The 16300-nt window shown below is 51.6% G+C and overlaps 2 protein-coding genes across 6 annotated transcripts in view; one reads left to right on the forward strand and one right to left on the reverse strand.

The window, feature by feature from the left end:
• Positions 1–16300, reverse strand: part of LOC123025221 (lysosomal alpha-glucosidase-like) — a 32079-nt gene that overhangs the window by 11074 nt on the left and 4705 nt on the right. For 2 of the 5 annotated variants that reach the window (XM_044433763.1, XM_044433768.1), the window contains exons 2-10: positions 12937–13086; positions 9823–9908; positions 8437–8968; positions 5903–6048; positions 4634–4799; positions 3490–3586; positions 1228–1347; positions 865–983; positions 129–260 (exon numbers count right to left, since the gene is read on the reverse strand). In XM_044433763.1, the coding sequence (XP_044289698.1) occupies positions 129–260; positions 865–983; positions 1228–1347; positions 3490–3586; positions 4634–4799; positions 5903–6048; positions 8437–8958 (1302 nt within the window). In that variant the 5' untranslated portion in view covers positions 8959–8968; positions 9823–9908; positions 12937–13086. Of the gene's footprint in view, positions 1–128; positions 261–864; positions 984–1227; positions 1348–3489; positions 3587–4633; positions 4800–5902; positions 6049–8436; positions 8969–9822; positions 9909–11395; positions 11417–12936; positions 13087–14329; positions 14379–16300 lie in introns of those variants that run through there. The other 3 variants (XM_044433765.1, XM_044433767.1, XM_044433766.1) reach the window with 3 other exon arrangements.
• MAFK (MAF bZIP transcription factor K) overlaps positions 14835–16300 on the forward strand; it is a 24002-nt gene continuing 22536 nt past the window's right edge. Inside the window, exon 1 of the mRNA XM_044433772.1 lies at positions 14835–15068. The gene's annotated coding sequence lies outside the window, so the exon portion shown is untranslated. The remainder of the gene's footprint in view (positions 15069–16300) is intronic.

Below are 16300 nucleotides of genomic sequence, written 5' to 3' on the forward strand. Positions count from 1 at the left end.
ACTTTTGATTAAAGCAGAAGCGGAGTGGAGGGATTTCCCTTTCCCAGTTTGCCTTTGTCAAGTGGAAAGTTTATTTTGGAACGGAGTGGGAGACGAGCAAGGAGGACACCCCCACGAAACCCCCCTACCAGAATCATCACATAGTATTGCCCATGTCTGTGGAGGTCTTCCACCATCTGGGGGAGAGTGCTGAACTTCTGCGAGTCCACAGTGAAGTCCCGGTAGCCATCCATGTAGTCGATGTCATTCCACTGGGCATCCTGCAAGGAGAAGAGACGGAGAGCACGCTGGGGCCTCTGGAGCCTGCGGCTTGTGCCACGCCCAGCTAGCACGGGCTTCTGGACCACTCGAGTGCTCCCTTTTCCCTCTGCCTGGGGTCGCTCCTGCCCTCTGGACGGGAAGGCCGCTGCCGGGGGCAGACCACAGCTTTGTTGCGGGGCCTGGCGAGCTGCGGCAGCCTCGCTCAGCTCGCTGCCCCGCTGATGCCTTGCGGTGGCTGCCTGGGAATTCGTGGGAGCTGCAGCGACACCTTCCGGAGGGCACACCTGAGCCAAGGTGTCTCCAAACGGGAAACGACAAAGCAGAGGAGGGGAAGGAGGTTTGCCGATACCTCGTGGGCATGTCAGCTCAATGGGACCTCTGGGTGCAGGGACCCTGTGCCTGTGAAAACGCGCTGCTGGGAAAGAATGGCCGAGGGGCGATGGCTCCTGCTGCCTGCTGGGCTCTTCACAGCCCCGGCCAGAGGGCCGGGGATTCACCCTGGGGCCTCCCGAGAGCGCAGCAGGTGCTTCTGCTGCGGAGCTGGCAACCTGCTGCCTTCTGCCTTGCCCCTGGCCCGGAGGCTGCTGCTTGGTTTGCCTTTACCTGGGGTATCTGAAAATTCCTCATGGCTTTCACAGTCTGCCAGGTCTCGTTGCTCGTTCCGTAGCCCCAGCGGCAGAGGTGGAAGCCCAAGCCCCAGAAAGGGGGCATGGCAGGAAAGCCTGAAACACAAGAGCGTGATATGCGGCACGACGGCAGCGTCTGTCCGGGACCGCCCTGCCTCACGCCCCCATCGCCATCTTCCTCCTGTGCCTCTAGCGGCAGCCTGGGGCACACGGAAACGAAGCTCTGCGGGGCTGCTTTTGGCCTGGGGGGCGCTCGTCATCCCCGTCTCTAGAAGGAGTTGTGCAGGTCCTCATTCTTCCTGCCAGCGGCCCCAGTTGAGGCCCAATGCCAGTTACTCACCGATCACCTGTTGGTACTGCTGAACCACCAGGTTGGGGTCTGGTCCCAAAAAGATGTAAAAGTCCAGAACGCCTCCGATGGTCCTCCAGGTGAGGGCAGGTGCGGGCTGCAGCACCACCTCTGAGCAATGAACGGACAAGAGGGGAGGTTTCAAACACGGCCACTCTGGTAATGCCAAGTTGCTACCCGACTGCGATGGAGCACTCCCAGCTTCTACTCTGAGCAACTTTCAGACATGCTTCGCCAGAACAGAAACACAAGCACCCCTCACCACTAACAGTTCTCTGTGCTTGGCCACTGTTGAAGGCAGAAGAGCGGAGGGAGGAAGCAACGCTAGCCAGCTTGGCCAAGCGAGCGGGCTGTGGCCTCTGTGCCCACGTCAAGGGCTTTCCCACTGGAGTGGAGCACGCGGCCTGCACCAATCGATCCACAGGCTGAGATCTTTCCCAAGAGGACAGGCCTGAGCAGTTATCCATTCTCTGCCAGCCCTGTGTGTGTTGCTGGTTGACTCCGAGAGTCCTGGCTCTCAGCACCTCCAGGAAGAGGTGTGAAGAGGCCCCTTGGCCTCCCAGTCCCTGCCTGCTCTCACCTCAAGGAAGCACTTGTTGTCCAGAGCCCCAAAGACCCACGGCGGTCCCTGCTTCCCTCCCTCTTCAGGACTTTCTGATACAACAGGCCTGCCTCAGCAATCCTGCCTGCTTTTGGCTAAACGGAAGCTGGAAAGAAGCTTCCAGTTGAGTCTGGAAACCTGTCTGTCTCCCTCTTTCCCTCCCCGTCTGGCAGCCACTCCTGTTCTCGCCATATAATCAAAAGACCAGAGATCTGAGAGAGGTCAGGAAAAAGCAGATGAGCAGGAGGGTGCCAAGCAGCTGTCCCTGGAGCTCACAAGCCAGCAGCTGCAGCGTGCGGTTAAACCGCTCGGCAGTTGCTAAAGAGCCCGTCTCAAGCCAGGAAACAGATGTCTGAGCTCCAGAAAGAGCTCCCAAAACCACACGGTAACCCTCCAGCTACATCCTGACCCCAGGTTCCTCAAGTAAAGACTCAGGTCAGCTTCTCGCATGTCTAAAATCCATGCAATTCCCTGAAAAGCAAGAGCAGATGTGTCCATGAGAACTTTTTTATTTTATTCATTTTTTAATGGAGTTGGAACTCACTTTCAAGCTCCTTGGTGAAAGAAAAGAGCAAGAAAGCCGTTTTTAAAAACACTCAGGTTGGGAGAGGTCTAAGAAGTGTGGAATACGTAAATGTGGGAAGTTTGTTTTTTAAAACGAAAAATATTAGATTGAAATTTGATTTGGCCAACTTTCCATCTGGAGCACTCCTACAATGGACACCCTTTGATACCCACCACTTATTTCAAATCCTAAATGAGTAGCTGAGGCAGGCTGAATCCAGCAGTTCCCTTATTTCCATACAGCGCCCTGATCAGTCACGTCCTGTGGCCAGGAATGAGGCCAGTGGTGTCCCAACCACGGCGAGAGCCCCGCTGCCTCCCTGCTCAGCCCTGGAAGGACCGACAGGCTTCCTAGCAAGGCAAACCCCAGCCCAGCCACCCTGCTGCTTGCCTTCTCCCTGCCTGAGCACAGTGGCCAGACCAGGCTCTGCAGAGGAGGCTGCAGGTTCAGTCGCTGGCGTCTTGAAGGGACGGCTAAGAGAAACACCTGCCTGAAACGCCAGAGAGCCATGCCTGCCTGCCAGAGTGGGTAATACCGGGTTAGATGGACCCAGGGTCTGAGCAGTTTACAGCAGCCTCCGCTCACTCCCATTTGCCAGAGTTTCAGGTGGACTTCTCTACCTTTCAAGAAACTTAAGTTGCACATGAACGCTTGCTTGGATTATTCATTGCTTCATTTAAACCCCCTCCTTTTCTTTACAACTGCAAAGCTGCTCTGGAAACAGCGCGAAAGAGGTTCCTTGGAGATATCAGGGGGAACGAGCCAGTTGGCACGGCGCATGGCCGGCGCCTGAGAGGGCGAGCATGTCTCAGAGTGCGTGTGGAAGAAATGTGATTGGACTGATTGGGGCAGGGGTCTTTTCAGGACCCACTGACAGCCCTAAACATGTCACATCTGTCTTGCACTCAGCCCACCCACTTGCCAGCAGCTCGATGGAAGGGCAGAGCTTTCTTTGCCTCGCTCTCCCAACCCAGTTCACCAAAAGCCATGGGGAGCATACGCACCTGGCCAACACAAGTTCACCCGACACGCGGACACGCACACAGCCCCACACGAAATGCCCCCAAAGGCGGAAGGAGATACACACCCATGGCATTACTATTCAAGAGGAACACCCCATGGGCAGCTCCACCGTCCTCCATGATCAGATAAAACGGGTGAACGCCATACAGATTGGAGGATTCCTGGGGGAAGAGAGAGGCGGGGAAGACAGCCTCGGCTTCACTTGCTGCTTCAGAAAGCTGGATTCCACCGCCCCGGCACGGTGCATGCTCAGAACCACTCCATGCAGACTGAGCTCTCCGCAGCATGCTCTGGCTTATTGCAATGATTTGCGACTGAGGAGGAGCGGTGGGCAAAGACCCCAGCTGGAAGACAGCTCGGACTCCTGCGGGCCAGCATCCGGGGAGCGCTCGGCCAGAGAGGGGAAGCTGGTGGCACCAAAGTCAGTGGGGCTATGCATCCTCTCTGGGTTGGACTTGGCACTTTTAAAGTGCTATCCATGATGCGGAGCTGGTTCTTTTCTTTTTCGCCGGGGGTGGTGGTGGTGGTGGATAGGTTCAGCACCACGGAGAGCTCCTTTGATGCCCAGAATAAAGCCCAGGCTAGAGGCACCAGGCCCCAAACGAGCGTGAAGAGAACATGCGTCTCCTGCTGCAGTTTCGCAGCCACTTGCTTTCGAGGTCTGCAGTCTGCAAAATCCAGATGGGGCCATCACACCCACCAAGCAGAGAGTGCTGCCTCTCCAGGCAGAGCCTTCGTATAGCCCCCATGACCGGCCGTCACTGGACAGACTGCCGTGAAACCCCCACTTTTCGAGCCATCTCGTCTGGTGGCCAGGGCCACATCTTGTGGCGGCAAGTTCCACACGTTAATTATGTGTGCGAAAGAACTTTCTTGCCCCTCCTGTCTGGGTCGCGTTTATGTAGCTGTTTGCAGTGGGTGCTAGGGATGGAACCACAGGCATGCTGATCGGTTTCATCCCATGCAGAGACTAGAAGATTCGCTAGGTGTGAGGAGACAAGTTCATCAGGAGAGGTAGCGCGATCCCAGTACTCTGGACTCTGAGCTGAATATCTGCAGCTCTATTCTGTAAACCATGGGTGGCCCCGATCCCATTGCTCTGGGTCAAGGTGGGCCCTCAGTTGCCTAGGGAAGCCGCGAGAAGTAGGGAGGGCGGATTTCAAGGAATCAAGCGAACCACAGACTGGTCACTCATGCGTAAGATGTACCGTAGGAGGAACATCGCGGGCCCAGAAGGTCAGGGTGTCCCACTGCAGACTGTGCAAGAAGTCGCTCCGATGCTCCCCCAGTCCATAGAGGTACGTGGACGGAAGGGCGGTGGAAATCTGGAGAAACTGATCCGCGAAGAACACGGGAGCCACTGTTGTGTTCAGCCTAGAAAAGGAGGAAATGTATGAAGAGAAACAGATGGCCGGAAAAAGCCAAGATTAGAAAAAGAAGTGTTTCTAGTCCTTGGGACTGAAGAGAGCAGTTTTCAAATATGATAAAAAAAGGGTCATAAAGTGGAAGCAGTTAAGCACATCTGCCACCGTTGGACTGGCATCTGCTGGGTTCGTAAACATGGCAATAACCTCCTGAGGTTCAGCTGGTAAGAGGCACGGAGTCTCGCTCAAGCTTCTGCAGCACCCAGCCCAGCCTAAGGTAAACGACACAAAACCTGCACACTGAAGGATGTGGCGAACAAGTGGCATTTACAGGCCTCAGCGCGAGGCAACCAGGAAAGCCTGAAAAGCTGCAGACTGAGGGGGAGAGAGAGCTCAAAAGTACACAGTCATGGTCACTTCTGCTCTAAAACCATTTGCGAGCGGGAATCACTAGCTGATACAATGAAGGGCATTCCTGCCCGTATTAGTGATCTCTGAAATGCCACCCCAGAAGGGGCACCGCTGTTCACACCAGGCAAGCGTGTGGTTGCTAATTGACTCTTCACCCTTACGGACATCATCAGCCCACGCTAGGGGACGAGTAACTAATCGGAAACCACTGTGCCAACAGAGTAATTGCCTTGGTGCTTCCCACCAAGGAGCCGTCTAAAATACCACTCCCCACCTCTCCCCGCAAAAAGCAAAAAACGAAACAGAAGGCGCAGGGACAGCGTGAGCTGGCAAAAAGCTGTGTGTCAATTCTGCATTTAAAAATGAGCAATCAAAGGATGGCAAAGATGCTTCCAGAGAGCTGGCCTCTTGCGTTGTCCACCCAGAAACACTGGGCACCCATCCTTTCCTTAGCATTTTTTGGGGGGTGGGAAGTATAAAGATAGAAGCAGCAGCGGGAAAATATGGGAGGGCAACACATTGAAGGCGATGAAGTCTTAACCCCCCATGAAAGTTCTGCAAACAAAGCAGGGCAAAGGGTCACGCCAACAGCACTGCCTCCCCCCCCGGGCGGGAGCGGCACGTTGAAGCTGGCCTTCCGAGGGCACGGTGCGATGCCTGGATGCCCTCCCGTGCTATTTAGAGGGGAAAGCGGGTCCTTACAGCACAGTTCTGGAAGCTCTCCGCTTTACGATCAAGCCAAAGGGCTCCTTGGAGAATTCAACAGTATATGCCGGATTTTCTGCTTTCTTTTTCACCTGAGGAACGTCAAGAGGCACTTCATACCGAGGATTCACAGCATCAGTGATCTACAAAAAGAGGGCACACACGCACACACACCAAGTCAAATGGAGAGGAAAGAGACTGTGAAGGGGACGAAGCACAGGCAGCAAGCTGCGGCTGCGATCATGGCCGGCTTTCCTCAGCCCACTGCCATCTGCTACACATCTGAGTATTCTTGACCACTGACCATGCCAGCTGGGGCTGACGGGAGTTGGTCCAAAACCTCTGGGGGTGTGCGTGCCAGACGGGCAGGCTGCTTAATACCATTTGCAAGGATGTCAGGAAGTTTCTGATTGCAGCCCTTCTGAGAGCAAAGTCCATTACATTTTAAAAGAATTAGGAACGGTCGAAAGAACTGAGTAGCTTAGCCTCTGGGAAGACGAACATACAGGGAGACACATAAGGTGCCGGCCACTATCGGCAGCGCTGTCGCCACGAAGAGGGAAGTGGCCTTCCTCTCTGCATCAGCGCAGTCTAGCTGACGGCTCACTTCTTCAAGGTCTGCCTTGGCACAAAAAGGCTACATTTAATTAAATCGGCGACATGTACATTAATTATATTTTTATAGAAGTACCTCAACCAATTATCCTCTTTGATGGGTATGAACATGGTCCATCAATAAAGGATTGCACGCACCTGCGACTGAGACAGGCATGAGTGTTATTGATGTGCAAGCAACCTTACGAGGGACGCACTTGTTCGAGCAAAGGAGCATTTCCGTGCTGACAAGACAAGCATCTGTTCATACATATGCGGAGTGCAAAGCTGATGGGCACTGGCTGTCAAACCGTGCTGGCAAAGGGGGATGCGGAAATCCTGACAGTCACAACAGAAGTAGATACTGCTAAAACACGTTACTGTTGCTGCTGAGGAAGACATGTCTGGTCTTTTCACACCCTGTGGAAATCTTCATGGTTTCACTCTTCTCTTCAGGGGGAGAACAGAATTCCAATATGGAATGTTAACTGTTTGAAGGAAGAACTTGGCTCTGAAAGTACCCTATGGTCATTGATGGAGGAAAGCAACAGATGGATTTTGCTGCTACATATGATGTTTTTGTGTTTATTTGCTAGGTGCTAGATCACATCAGAGTTGCAGCCATCTTTGAAACGCTCAATTTTGATATTTTTAATATTTTGATGCCATGCTTTTATGGATTAAGTAAGACAGGTCTGATTTCTTGTGCAATTAGTTTAATGTCAAACCACATTCTAATGGGGCTAAAAGGGATTTTCTTCTGATAACAAAAAAGTGGGAAAAGGTGCAAAGACATCTGCACAGACATACACAAAATCCTGTGAGTCAGGGCAGAGCAAAAACTTGTTCAAGATGCTTCTCAAGGCACACACGGGTTTCAAGTTACACCTAGAACTGCTGAGGCCAGCAAACATACAACACCCCACTTTTGAAAACAAAGTCCAGTAGGTATGTAGAGCTTTTCTACATGATGTTATCAATTGGCCATTAATCTGCTGCTTCCATTCTTGGTTACTCACAGGCCTGAGATTCAAGCACTACCTGAGCAGCATATCCTTTCCTGCTTTTCCACTACATAATCTCTAGGTGGCTCTTGGTGAAGTGGACAAGCACAAATAGATAAGAAAAAATTACATTTTATTTCACTTTCAGACTTAACACTGCGTATTTCCTGTGCTAAAAAACTGATCAAAACTGCTTCTTAAACACAGCAAACTGGAAATTCACAGTGAACCCAAGTACCCAACTTTTTAGTGTATTTGGTCAGTCTTAATATAAGGCATGGCCTAGCCAATACTTAAGCTTGGCTTCGATCAGCAGTGAAGATTTAGAGATTCAGCTTACAGGGAATGCAAAAAAAAAAAGAAAAAAAAAGTTGAGCTTGAGAGAAACACAAAGGAAAAGAGAAAGGGCAAACCATGAAGGTGTTCTGAAAGGGGGTTTCCAAGCCCAGAGGAGGAGGAGGAAATGGATGGAACCACGACCGCTTGTGAAACGATTCCTGGTTTCATTTCAGGAAACACTGGCTTTCAACAACTTGTCCAGCCCTACGTTTAATCAGCAAACCTGTTTCGTTGCAGGATTAGAAACACAGGCAACTGTCTCGCGCTGAGTCACACTGGTGGGCCTTCTATTGCTGGCACAAGCTGCCCCCAGCCTGGCACCCCCCCCCCCCACGCCTGGACCAAAGCTCCCCATCACCCCTGCCCTGTTTTGCTGTGGTGATGGGAGTCACAGCTGAAAGCGCAACTGGAGGGCATCAGGCTGAAGAAAGCTGCCCAGCTGCCAGGGTGGGTCTTTCCCAGCCCTCCCTGGGGTGTCAGGGATGAACTTGGAAGCTTCAGCATGCAAGGCAGAGCTACTGCGCACGCCCCGCTTTTTTCAAGTGGCCTGTAAGGTAAAAGCAGGAGGACACCAGACCCCGGGAAATGACCTACCTTGACATGCAGTCGAGTATCTGTTTCCAGCTCCACGCTGAGCTGCAGTTTCTCAATGTCTCTTGGGTAATAGGTCGGTGTCTTCCTCGTTAAAAAGCCCTCCATCCCCTTCTCAGTGTCGTTCATGCTTCCCAAGGAGTAGCTGGGGAAGTCTGGGGGGTAGAAGCACCAAGGCACCCCGTCTGCGCTGCCCGCGGGCTGGTCTGTGCTGATGAAGCAACACCCACGGCCCTCACACAGTTCTCGGGTCACCACTGTGCTTCTCTCCGGGTAGCAGTCAAAGCGAAGGTTTTCGGGAATGGAGACACACTTCTCCAGGGGTGGTGCTTCGTGCTGGACCCACCAAATCTGCCCAAGGACCCAAACAGTCACGCCACTCAGCAGGGCTGCCACTGTCAGGAGACCCCCGCCGAGCCACCAGGCGGACAGCTTCTGGTGACACAACGGCTTCCCGTCGGCAGTCTCATCCCCAGCCTCCGAGGCCTGGGGGACATCCACTCTCAGCTTCTGATACGATTTCATTTTTTGCACACTGGATGAAGAAGAAAAAGAAGGAATACTCTGCTGCTGCAATTCTCAGATTCACAGCCATGGGAGACGAATAAATACTCCTCCTCCCCGGCTGCCTAGCCTGGACCACTTCAGTGCCCTGTGTGCAGGGTGCTCTGCCTGGGAAGAACATTTGCCCCGAAATGCCGCTGCTGGAGGGCCAACTGGGGTGGCTGCACCGGACGCACGGAGCGGCTTCCGAGCACGGCGACTGAGTCGCGGCCGGTGGGGCTGCTCGCGTGCTTTCAGTCCCAGGGGTGTTGTGAAGCTTCAAGGCCAGTAAGACTTAAGACCCAGGCATCTGAAGGGCCCCCCGTGCATGAATGAACCCGCAGGAAAAGTGAGGCCGCCTTCTGCGGGCTTCCCCTGGGTATTCCCCGCAACTCCAGCACCGTCTTCTGCGCATCTATTAAAGGTACAGGAGACCTGTCCTTGGCATCTGGCTATCCTGCATGTTGCAGGTTTCAAACACCCCCCCCCCCCCCGCCCAGCTCAGCGGCTTTGTTACGGTGTCTGTTCCCAATGCAATGGTCAAAGTGGCCTTCCCCAACCCAGTGCTGCAGGCAACAGACCCGCCCCAAGCCATTCCTCCATGTGCCTCCCCTTGATAAGGTCATGGCAGGAAGGGATACAGTTCCCTCAGCTTGCATCAGTTGGATGACTGTACCGTAAAGCTCCTAAAAACAGCTCCCATGTTTGAGTGGGTTTTTTTAAGGCCTGCCTACTAAGAGTCAGCAGAATTAGGGGCATGGAAGAAATGTATTGGAATCGATGGCCTCAACTCTCTCTCTCTCTCTACACAGCTGTTGTGTTCTTCCATGTTTGTCCAAGGCTTACCTTGTTGATGCTGCTGCAAGTCTCCAAAAGTCTTCTGCTTGCTTAGTCACCAACAGTTGGAGGGGGAAATGAGGGGGACTGTCACCCTGTGAAAGAAATTAGAGTTGATTAATCAAATAAGTTTCATCTTATTCAATCTGCCTCTGGAAGTCATGCAAGAACAAGGATTTGGCATTTAAAAAAACCTTTGTAATATCATCTTTGTATATTTTAATACTGTGTTTTATTCATTTGTTATTATTTGCCACTCCAGAATCTAGTTCAATATGGAGTGGTTAGCTTTAGTTGGTGAGGGAGAAGTGATGCTCTATCTTTCTAAGATACAGGTTTTTTTAAGGAATTGCATTTCAAATAATTCCTTTAAGACCAAAGAAAAAGGTGTTTTTTTAGTGCATTGCTCTATCCCAAACTTCCATGGATGGGCCAGACTACAAGTCCCATTGTCCCCAGACAGCATCTGCAGCTCATCAGGTCAGGAAAGGCTGATGAACCAATCTCTTGATGAAAAGTCACAGCTCTAGTGAAAATGGGGGTGAAAATGATAGGTTAAGGGGACATCCACCAAGAGATAAGATTATAGAATCACAGAATAGTAGAGTTGGAAGGCTCCGGGGGTGGGGGAGGGGGTCCACGCCCTGACAAGTTAAGCCATCCCTCTCAGACGGCTGTCCAGGTGAATGCACGTTCAGTCCTAGGTCTACTCAGAAGAGAGTCCTGCCGAGTTTAATGGGGCCAGGCTGCAATCGTAAACCCACTTCCGATGGAGCAAGTCCTAAGAAGATGATACAATTTGCCCCCAGATAAAGCCACACGTGGTTGCTTCGTCACTCCTATGCAAGTCCATTTAGGGCCGCAGTGGAAGAGACTGAGAGGGCCGTGGCCCAGGCGGTTCTCCATCTGCAACGTGGTAATAAAGTACTGGCCTACCTTATGGAGATGCTATTAGGGGAGTTACCATAGTAACGTATGTAAAGTGCTTTGAACACTTGGAATATGCTATAAAAAGGTAAATATCGCGCAACGACGAGCGGGACACTCATCCAGCCCGCCAAGCACGACTTCAGCAGTGTCTGGTTTTATGTCCTTCCAAAGCTTCTTTACAAAAAACAAACAAGCGAACATCTTCATACCATACATCTCTCTCTGTCCTGGGTCACTTAGCCAAGACACTTGGTTTTATTAGGTGCGTCATCTTATGCAGGTAGGTAGAAAATAGTCTGAGCATTTGATGTTGGCACTCTGTTGTTATTTTCTCCATGTATTAATACGGTTACTATTAAACACTGTGATTTATTTGATTTAGGGTGTGATCCTATAGGACTTGAGAGAGGAAAAAAATACCTCCCACAACTCCCAGCATTCCTTTTCTGTCCAAACCTGCAAAGAACTGTCCTCTTAACACATTTTTATTAACGGACTGTAAGGCAGTTTGGCTTTGACAAAACATAGCTCAGTCGTCGGGTGTTGAGGTTCGGCGCATCCACTCCCTCCCTTCTCCTTTTCACATGTCCCAGATCCCTTCATAGCTCCTCATTTGCTATTAAGCATGCCAATCCAACAATGTATTCTTTACTCGCAACACGAATCCACTGAACACCGTGGTTCCCAATCCGAATGGGCAGGCCTGCTGGGGTACACAAAGACCCCCATTTCTTGGTTCAGATGAGAAGGCATACTAGTGCCCTGAGAGAAGGGAGAGGTGAAGCGGAGCCATCCCACCCCATGCTGCTGAAAAACAGCTTCTTTCCTCTACCCTTCCCATTCTCTTATCTTTGTGTGTTGGGTCTTTTTAGTTTTCCAGCCGGTAGACAGAAGCTACCTCCTTTTATGCATCGGATGTAAGCTGCTCCAGCAGCTTACAAACCACAAGGCTGGGACAGAATCCAGACACAGAAGGCACGGAGGGTGGGTGAGGAGAGAGCATCTTAGCCTTACTTTGGACCGACTTGCCAAGTAATAGTGTGCCGTCACATCCAGACTGGCTTTATCTCGTCTTTCAAAATTCAGTACAGACCAGCAATGTTCTCAGATTCTTCTTATGGAAAACAGATATTGCTGAGGTAGTATTAACCGCTTTGAACATTTTGAAGGGTTACACAGACATGTACACTCCCTGGATTCCAATGTCTTATACTTCTAAGGGTCATTGCCTTCCATTCACAATTATTCTAAACTAAGAGAGCAATCCTATGCCTTTTCAGAGTGGAAAAAGCCCGACAACTATTAGACTGATTTCTGCCCAAACATGAATAGGATTATACTAGAAGGCTTCAATCCTATGCATGCCCACCTGGCGCTAAGCCCCACTGAGTGGAGAGGGAGCGATTTCCATGTGGACCTGCAAAGGGCTGCAGTCTAAGGTCAGTGGAGTTTCCTCTCGACCCTGCCCAGGTCTGCAGTACAAAATGGGCAACAGGGAAGTCCCATAACCAGGTGGAAATCCAACACTGTCAAGCTTGAGTAGAACTTGCTCCTGTTTTCAGTCAAAGCTCTTGAACCGTTTCACTCCTTTTTTGTGGGCTTTGCTCTGTTACGATAAACATACACCAAGTCCTTGTTATGTTTTACTTCAATGCAGAGAAATGGAAAACGAAACTTCTTTTGGGCTTGCCCGCTGTGGCAAAAATCCAGACCATCAAACAAAGCAAACATGTAGCATCTCTATCTTACCACCCGAACAGTGGATTCTTTTGAAAACTTCTGTGTGCGTGTCTAAACACACTGTAAGGCTGGGGGCATTGCCATAACACAGAACTGCAAACAGATGCCTGTAGAGATGTTTATTTAAGGTTGCAGTTCTAGGCATGTTGAGATAGAAAAAAGTCCTACACCTCCCACCTGAGAGTTGAGGGACTTTCTTGCTGTCTAAACACACAGAGGATTCTAACTTTTTCTTTAAGAGCCTTCTAAGCCACTTTTCAATTTAAAAAAATCTTCTCAAAACAACATGTAAAAAGTAGGAAATATATCTCAGTACAACTATTGAAACGTACGTTTTAAGCGATAAAACAGAAAAAGTGCTCAGGATAATTGATATTCCGTAAATCCTATGAGTTTGTCCATCATAGCTATTGTTTTTAATTCATTTCTTACCACATGTTTAAAAAGACTGACCTTCCTGCTTCCCCTTCATCAGATACACCCATGTTATTCTCTGCTGGCAGGATAACATGAAAGCAGACATTTCTTCATCTGATTCTTTTTATTCTGCTCCCCTTTCGCAGGATATTGACCACAGGATGAATCCGCATCAGCAGCTCTGTGCTAGGAGTTAAGACTTTTTCTGTTTAAACATGCATGGGCCTGCACTGTAAATCATATGAGGGCATTAACTAGTCATTATAAAAAAGTAGAAAAGATGAAACCGTGATGAGGAGCTACATCTAACCTCAGCAACCCATGACCTATTCATTCATTTTATTTATATTTCTATCCCGCCTTTTCCCTACTTGGAGACTAGGGCAGCTTGCATAAGCCACCTCCTTTGTTTTAGCCCATCAACACCCCTGCTGCATATCCTATGCTGAGCCTTAATGACTGGTGCAAAGTCACCCGGTGAGCTTCATGGCCATACAGGGACTGGGAAGCACATCGCCCAACTCCCAGGCCAACATTTACACCAAACCCACCAAGTGACAGCCAAAGGGCGATTGAAATAGATGTATCTGAATGGCTCTGTGAAAACTATTTATCCACATGAATCTATTTATCTGTTTACCCTTCTTCTACCCCTTTGTTATCCCTTGCTTTTGAGAGCCAGCGTGGTGTAGTGGTTAAGAGCATAGGACTGGGACTCAGGTGATCCGGGTTTGAGTCCCCACTCAGCCATGGAACCAACTGGGTGACTTTGGGCCAGACATAGACTCTCAGCCCAACCTACCTCACAGGGTTGTTGTTGTGGGGATAAGATGGAGGAGATGTAAGCTGCCTTGAGCCCTTTGTAGGAAAAAGGCAGGATATAAATCGGAAAATAAATAAAAAAATAAAAGTGAAAGCCTGCAGTTTGCTTACTTGCGAAAAGCCCCAATGGATTCAGTAAAGGTCTGAATGGCCGAGGACAAGATTGCACGAAGAGACCCTCAATGAATGGGCATTCTCTGAAAAGGACTGTGAATCATCATCCACCCTCAGTGGACGGTGCAATCTTTATTTATTTACGTATCACATTTATTTCCCAAATTATTTCTCCTACCCAAGGAAGCTCACAAAATCCTTTTTCTTCTCTCCATTTGATCTGCACCACAACCCCGTGAGGTGGGTTAGGCTGGGGATTCGTGACTGTCCCAAAGTCACCCAGTGCCAAGTAGGGGCCGGAACCCACCTCTAAGGGCAGGGCGCGAGGTGGGGTGAGCAAGGGAGCAGCGGTCCTTTCGGCGCTCGGCTTGCTCAGAGGCTGAGTCACCGTACCTATTCGAATTTCATGGCATTCATGATAGGGCGGGAGAGCCTGCCTTCATTCGCTCCGTTAGGAGCCACTTCGGTTTTTCGCAGAGGAAAAACGGGATACAGTCACCGGACCCATGACTGGAATGGCTGTACCGGCAAGTGCAGACCACGGGCGGCCCTGCGCTCCCGCGCCCAAGGAACTCCGGCGGTCCCGCGCCCCGCGCCGCCTGCGCTCCGCCAAGGGATGAATGGGGGACCCCGCGCCCCCCCCGCCGCCGCCGCAGGAACAGGCCGCCCCGAGTGGGCGTGGCCTCGCCCGGGAGGAAAGTCGGGACCCGAGCGGGGAGACGCGCCTCCCCCGCCCCCTCCTCATGCACCCCCCTCTCCTCGGATGACGTTTGCGGCGGTGCGCCCACAGAGCCCTGATTGGCCGGCGGCCTCAGCCTCGCGAGGAAGAGGGAGGGGCCTGCCGCGTGCTTGTTGCTGTTTCTCCCCCCCCACCCCGCCCCATCATTCTCCCCGGTGGGAGGGGGAAGAGGCGGCGCGCGCGGGGAGGAGAACTTGACTTTCACTCACTCGCGGCACGCGCGCCAGGGCGGAGGCGAAAGCGAGGCTGCTGAGGGGGAGCGCGCGCTCGCGCGGGCGCGTGCGCACGCCCCTGAACGTCCGCCTGGCCGTTGGGGCTCGGCCCGCCGTTGTCGCCGCCGGTGGCTTCGCCTCACACGGTCCTCGTCGCTTCACAGAAACGCGTCGCCCCGCGCTTTCTTTTCTTTTTTTTAATTGTTCGATTTTTTTTTTTTTTAAGGGGGCGGGCGGGCACGCGCTCCACCGACGCCGCCGCCGTTGGCCGCCTGACCCAGGTAAGAAAGCGGCGCGCGCGGAGACACTGCCCGCCTGTGAGGAGAATTCGGCTGGACCGCTGAGGCGAGGGAGGTCGGGATTGGGCCCGTGCTGGCCGCGCGCTCGCGCATGCGTGCGGGGATGGCAGGCGGAGGGCGGAGCCTAGTTGGGGGGGTGTGCGAGAGAGCAAGAGAGAGGGGAAGGAATTTGCTGAGTCATTCTCTAGCCCCGCACGTGGTGGACGGAGAAGCGGGGCGGCTCGAGATCGCGGACCGAGGGGCAAACGTGGGCGCCTCCGGACGGCGGGGCAGTAAATTCCAGCATCCTTGGCTGTGTTGGGTGGAGGTTTTGGGAGCTGTAGTCCAAAAGCACTTTTGGGGAGAGGAGCAGGTGGCGCTGTTCGAAAATAAGGCCCCTCGATGGCCAATTGGAACTGGGTGGTTTGACCGTGCTTTTCCATTTTGAAAGCTGCATCGGTTCCCAGTTCGGTTTCTGGGATCCCTTCGAAAGTCTAATTTTAACCTAAAACATCCTGAATTTACTGCGTGCACTGCGTGAGGTGAGGCGGGAAGCTGCCAAGTAGGCCTTTTTAGTGGTGGCACTCTGGTTGCAGAACTACGTTTTCATGGAGTTTCTCCTGGCATCAGGTGCCTTATCAAGGGTCGACACAGTCAAGCCCAGACTGCAACAGGAGCTTACTGACAGGAGTCCCTGGGCTTTTGCTAAGGCATGCTGCTTGGTCACCGACCTCTCACTCTGGCCCAGACAACCCTAACCAGGAGGAGGAGGAGGTGGAGCAGCAGCAGCTACCACAGCCAACGTGCTCCCCTGCTCTCCCCTTGTTTTACAAGCAAGTAGTAGCCATGATTAGAAAGGATGAAGAGGGCTCTCAGAAACCTGGAGCTGGCACTACCTGGCCGCATTCTGCACTTAGATAAAGAACTTTCTATTTGCCCATTTGCTTTAAATGATTTAGATAGTCTGGGTTTTTCAGTTTAGTTTAGTTTAGTTTTTTAATTGGAGACTTGTGTGATTTTTATTTTGCTGTTACATTTTATGTTCTTGATGTCATGGCCTTATCTTTTGTATTTAAGTCTTTATATTTGCTTTATTCTAACCTGCACAATAACTTTGTTATGAATGGCATATAAATTTACTGGGCACGAGGGTGGGAGGATTGCAGGATCATTCCCCATTTTCAGCCTTCAATGCATAAAAGCCATACTGGTCCATCCATCATTCTGTCTACACA

This window comes from Varanus komodoensis, unplaced genomic scaffold, assembly GCF_004798865.1.
Source record: "Varanus komodoensis strain SLA01 unplaced genomic scaffold, ASM479886v1 scaffold26, whole genome shotgun sequence".
NCBI lineage: Eukaryota > Metazoa > Chordata > Lepidosauria > Squamata > Varanidae > Varanus > Varanus komodoensis.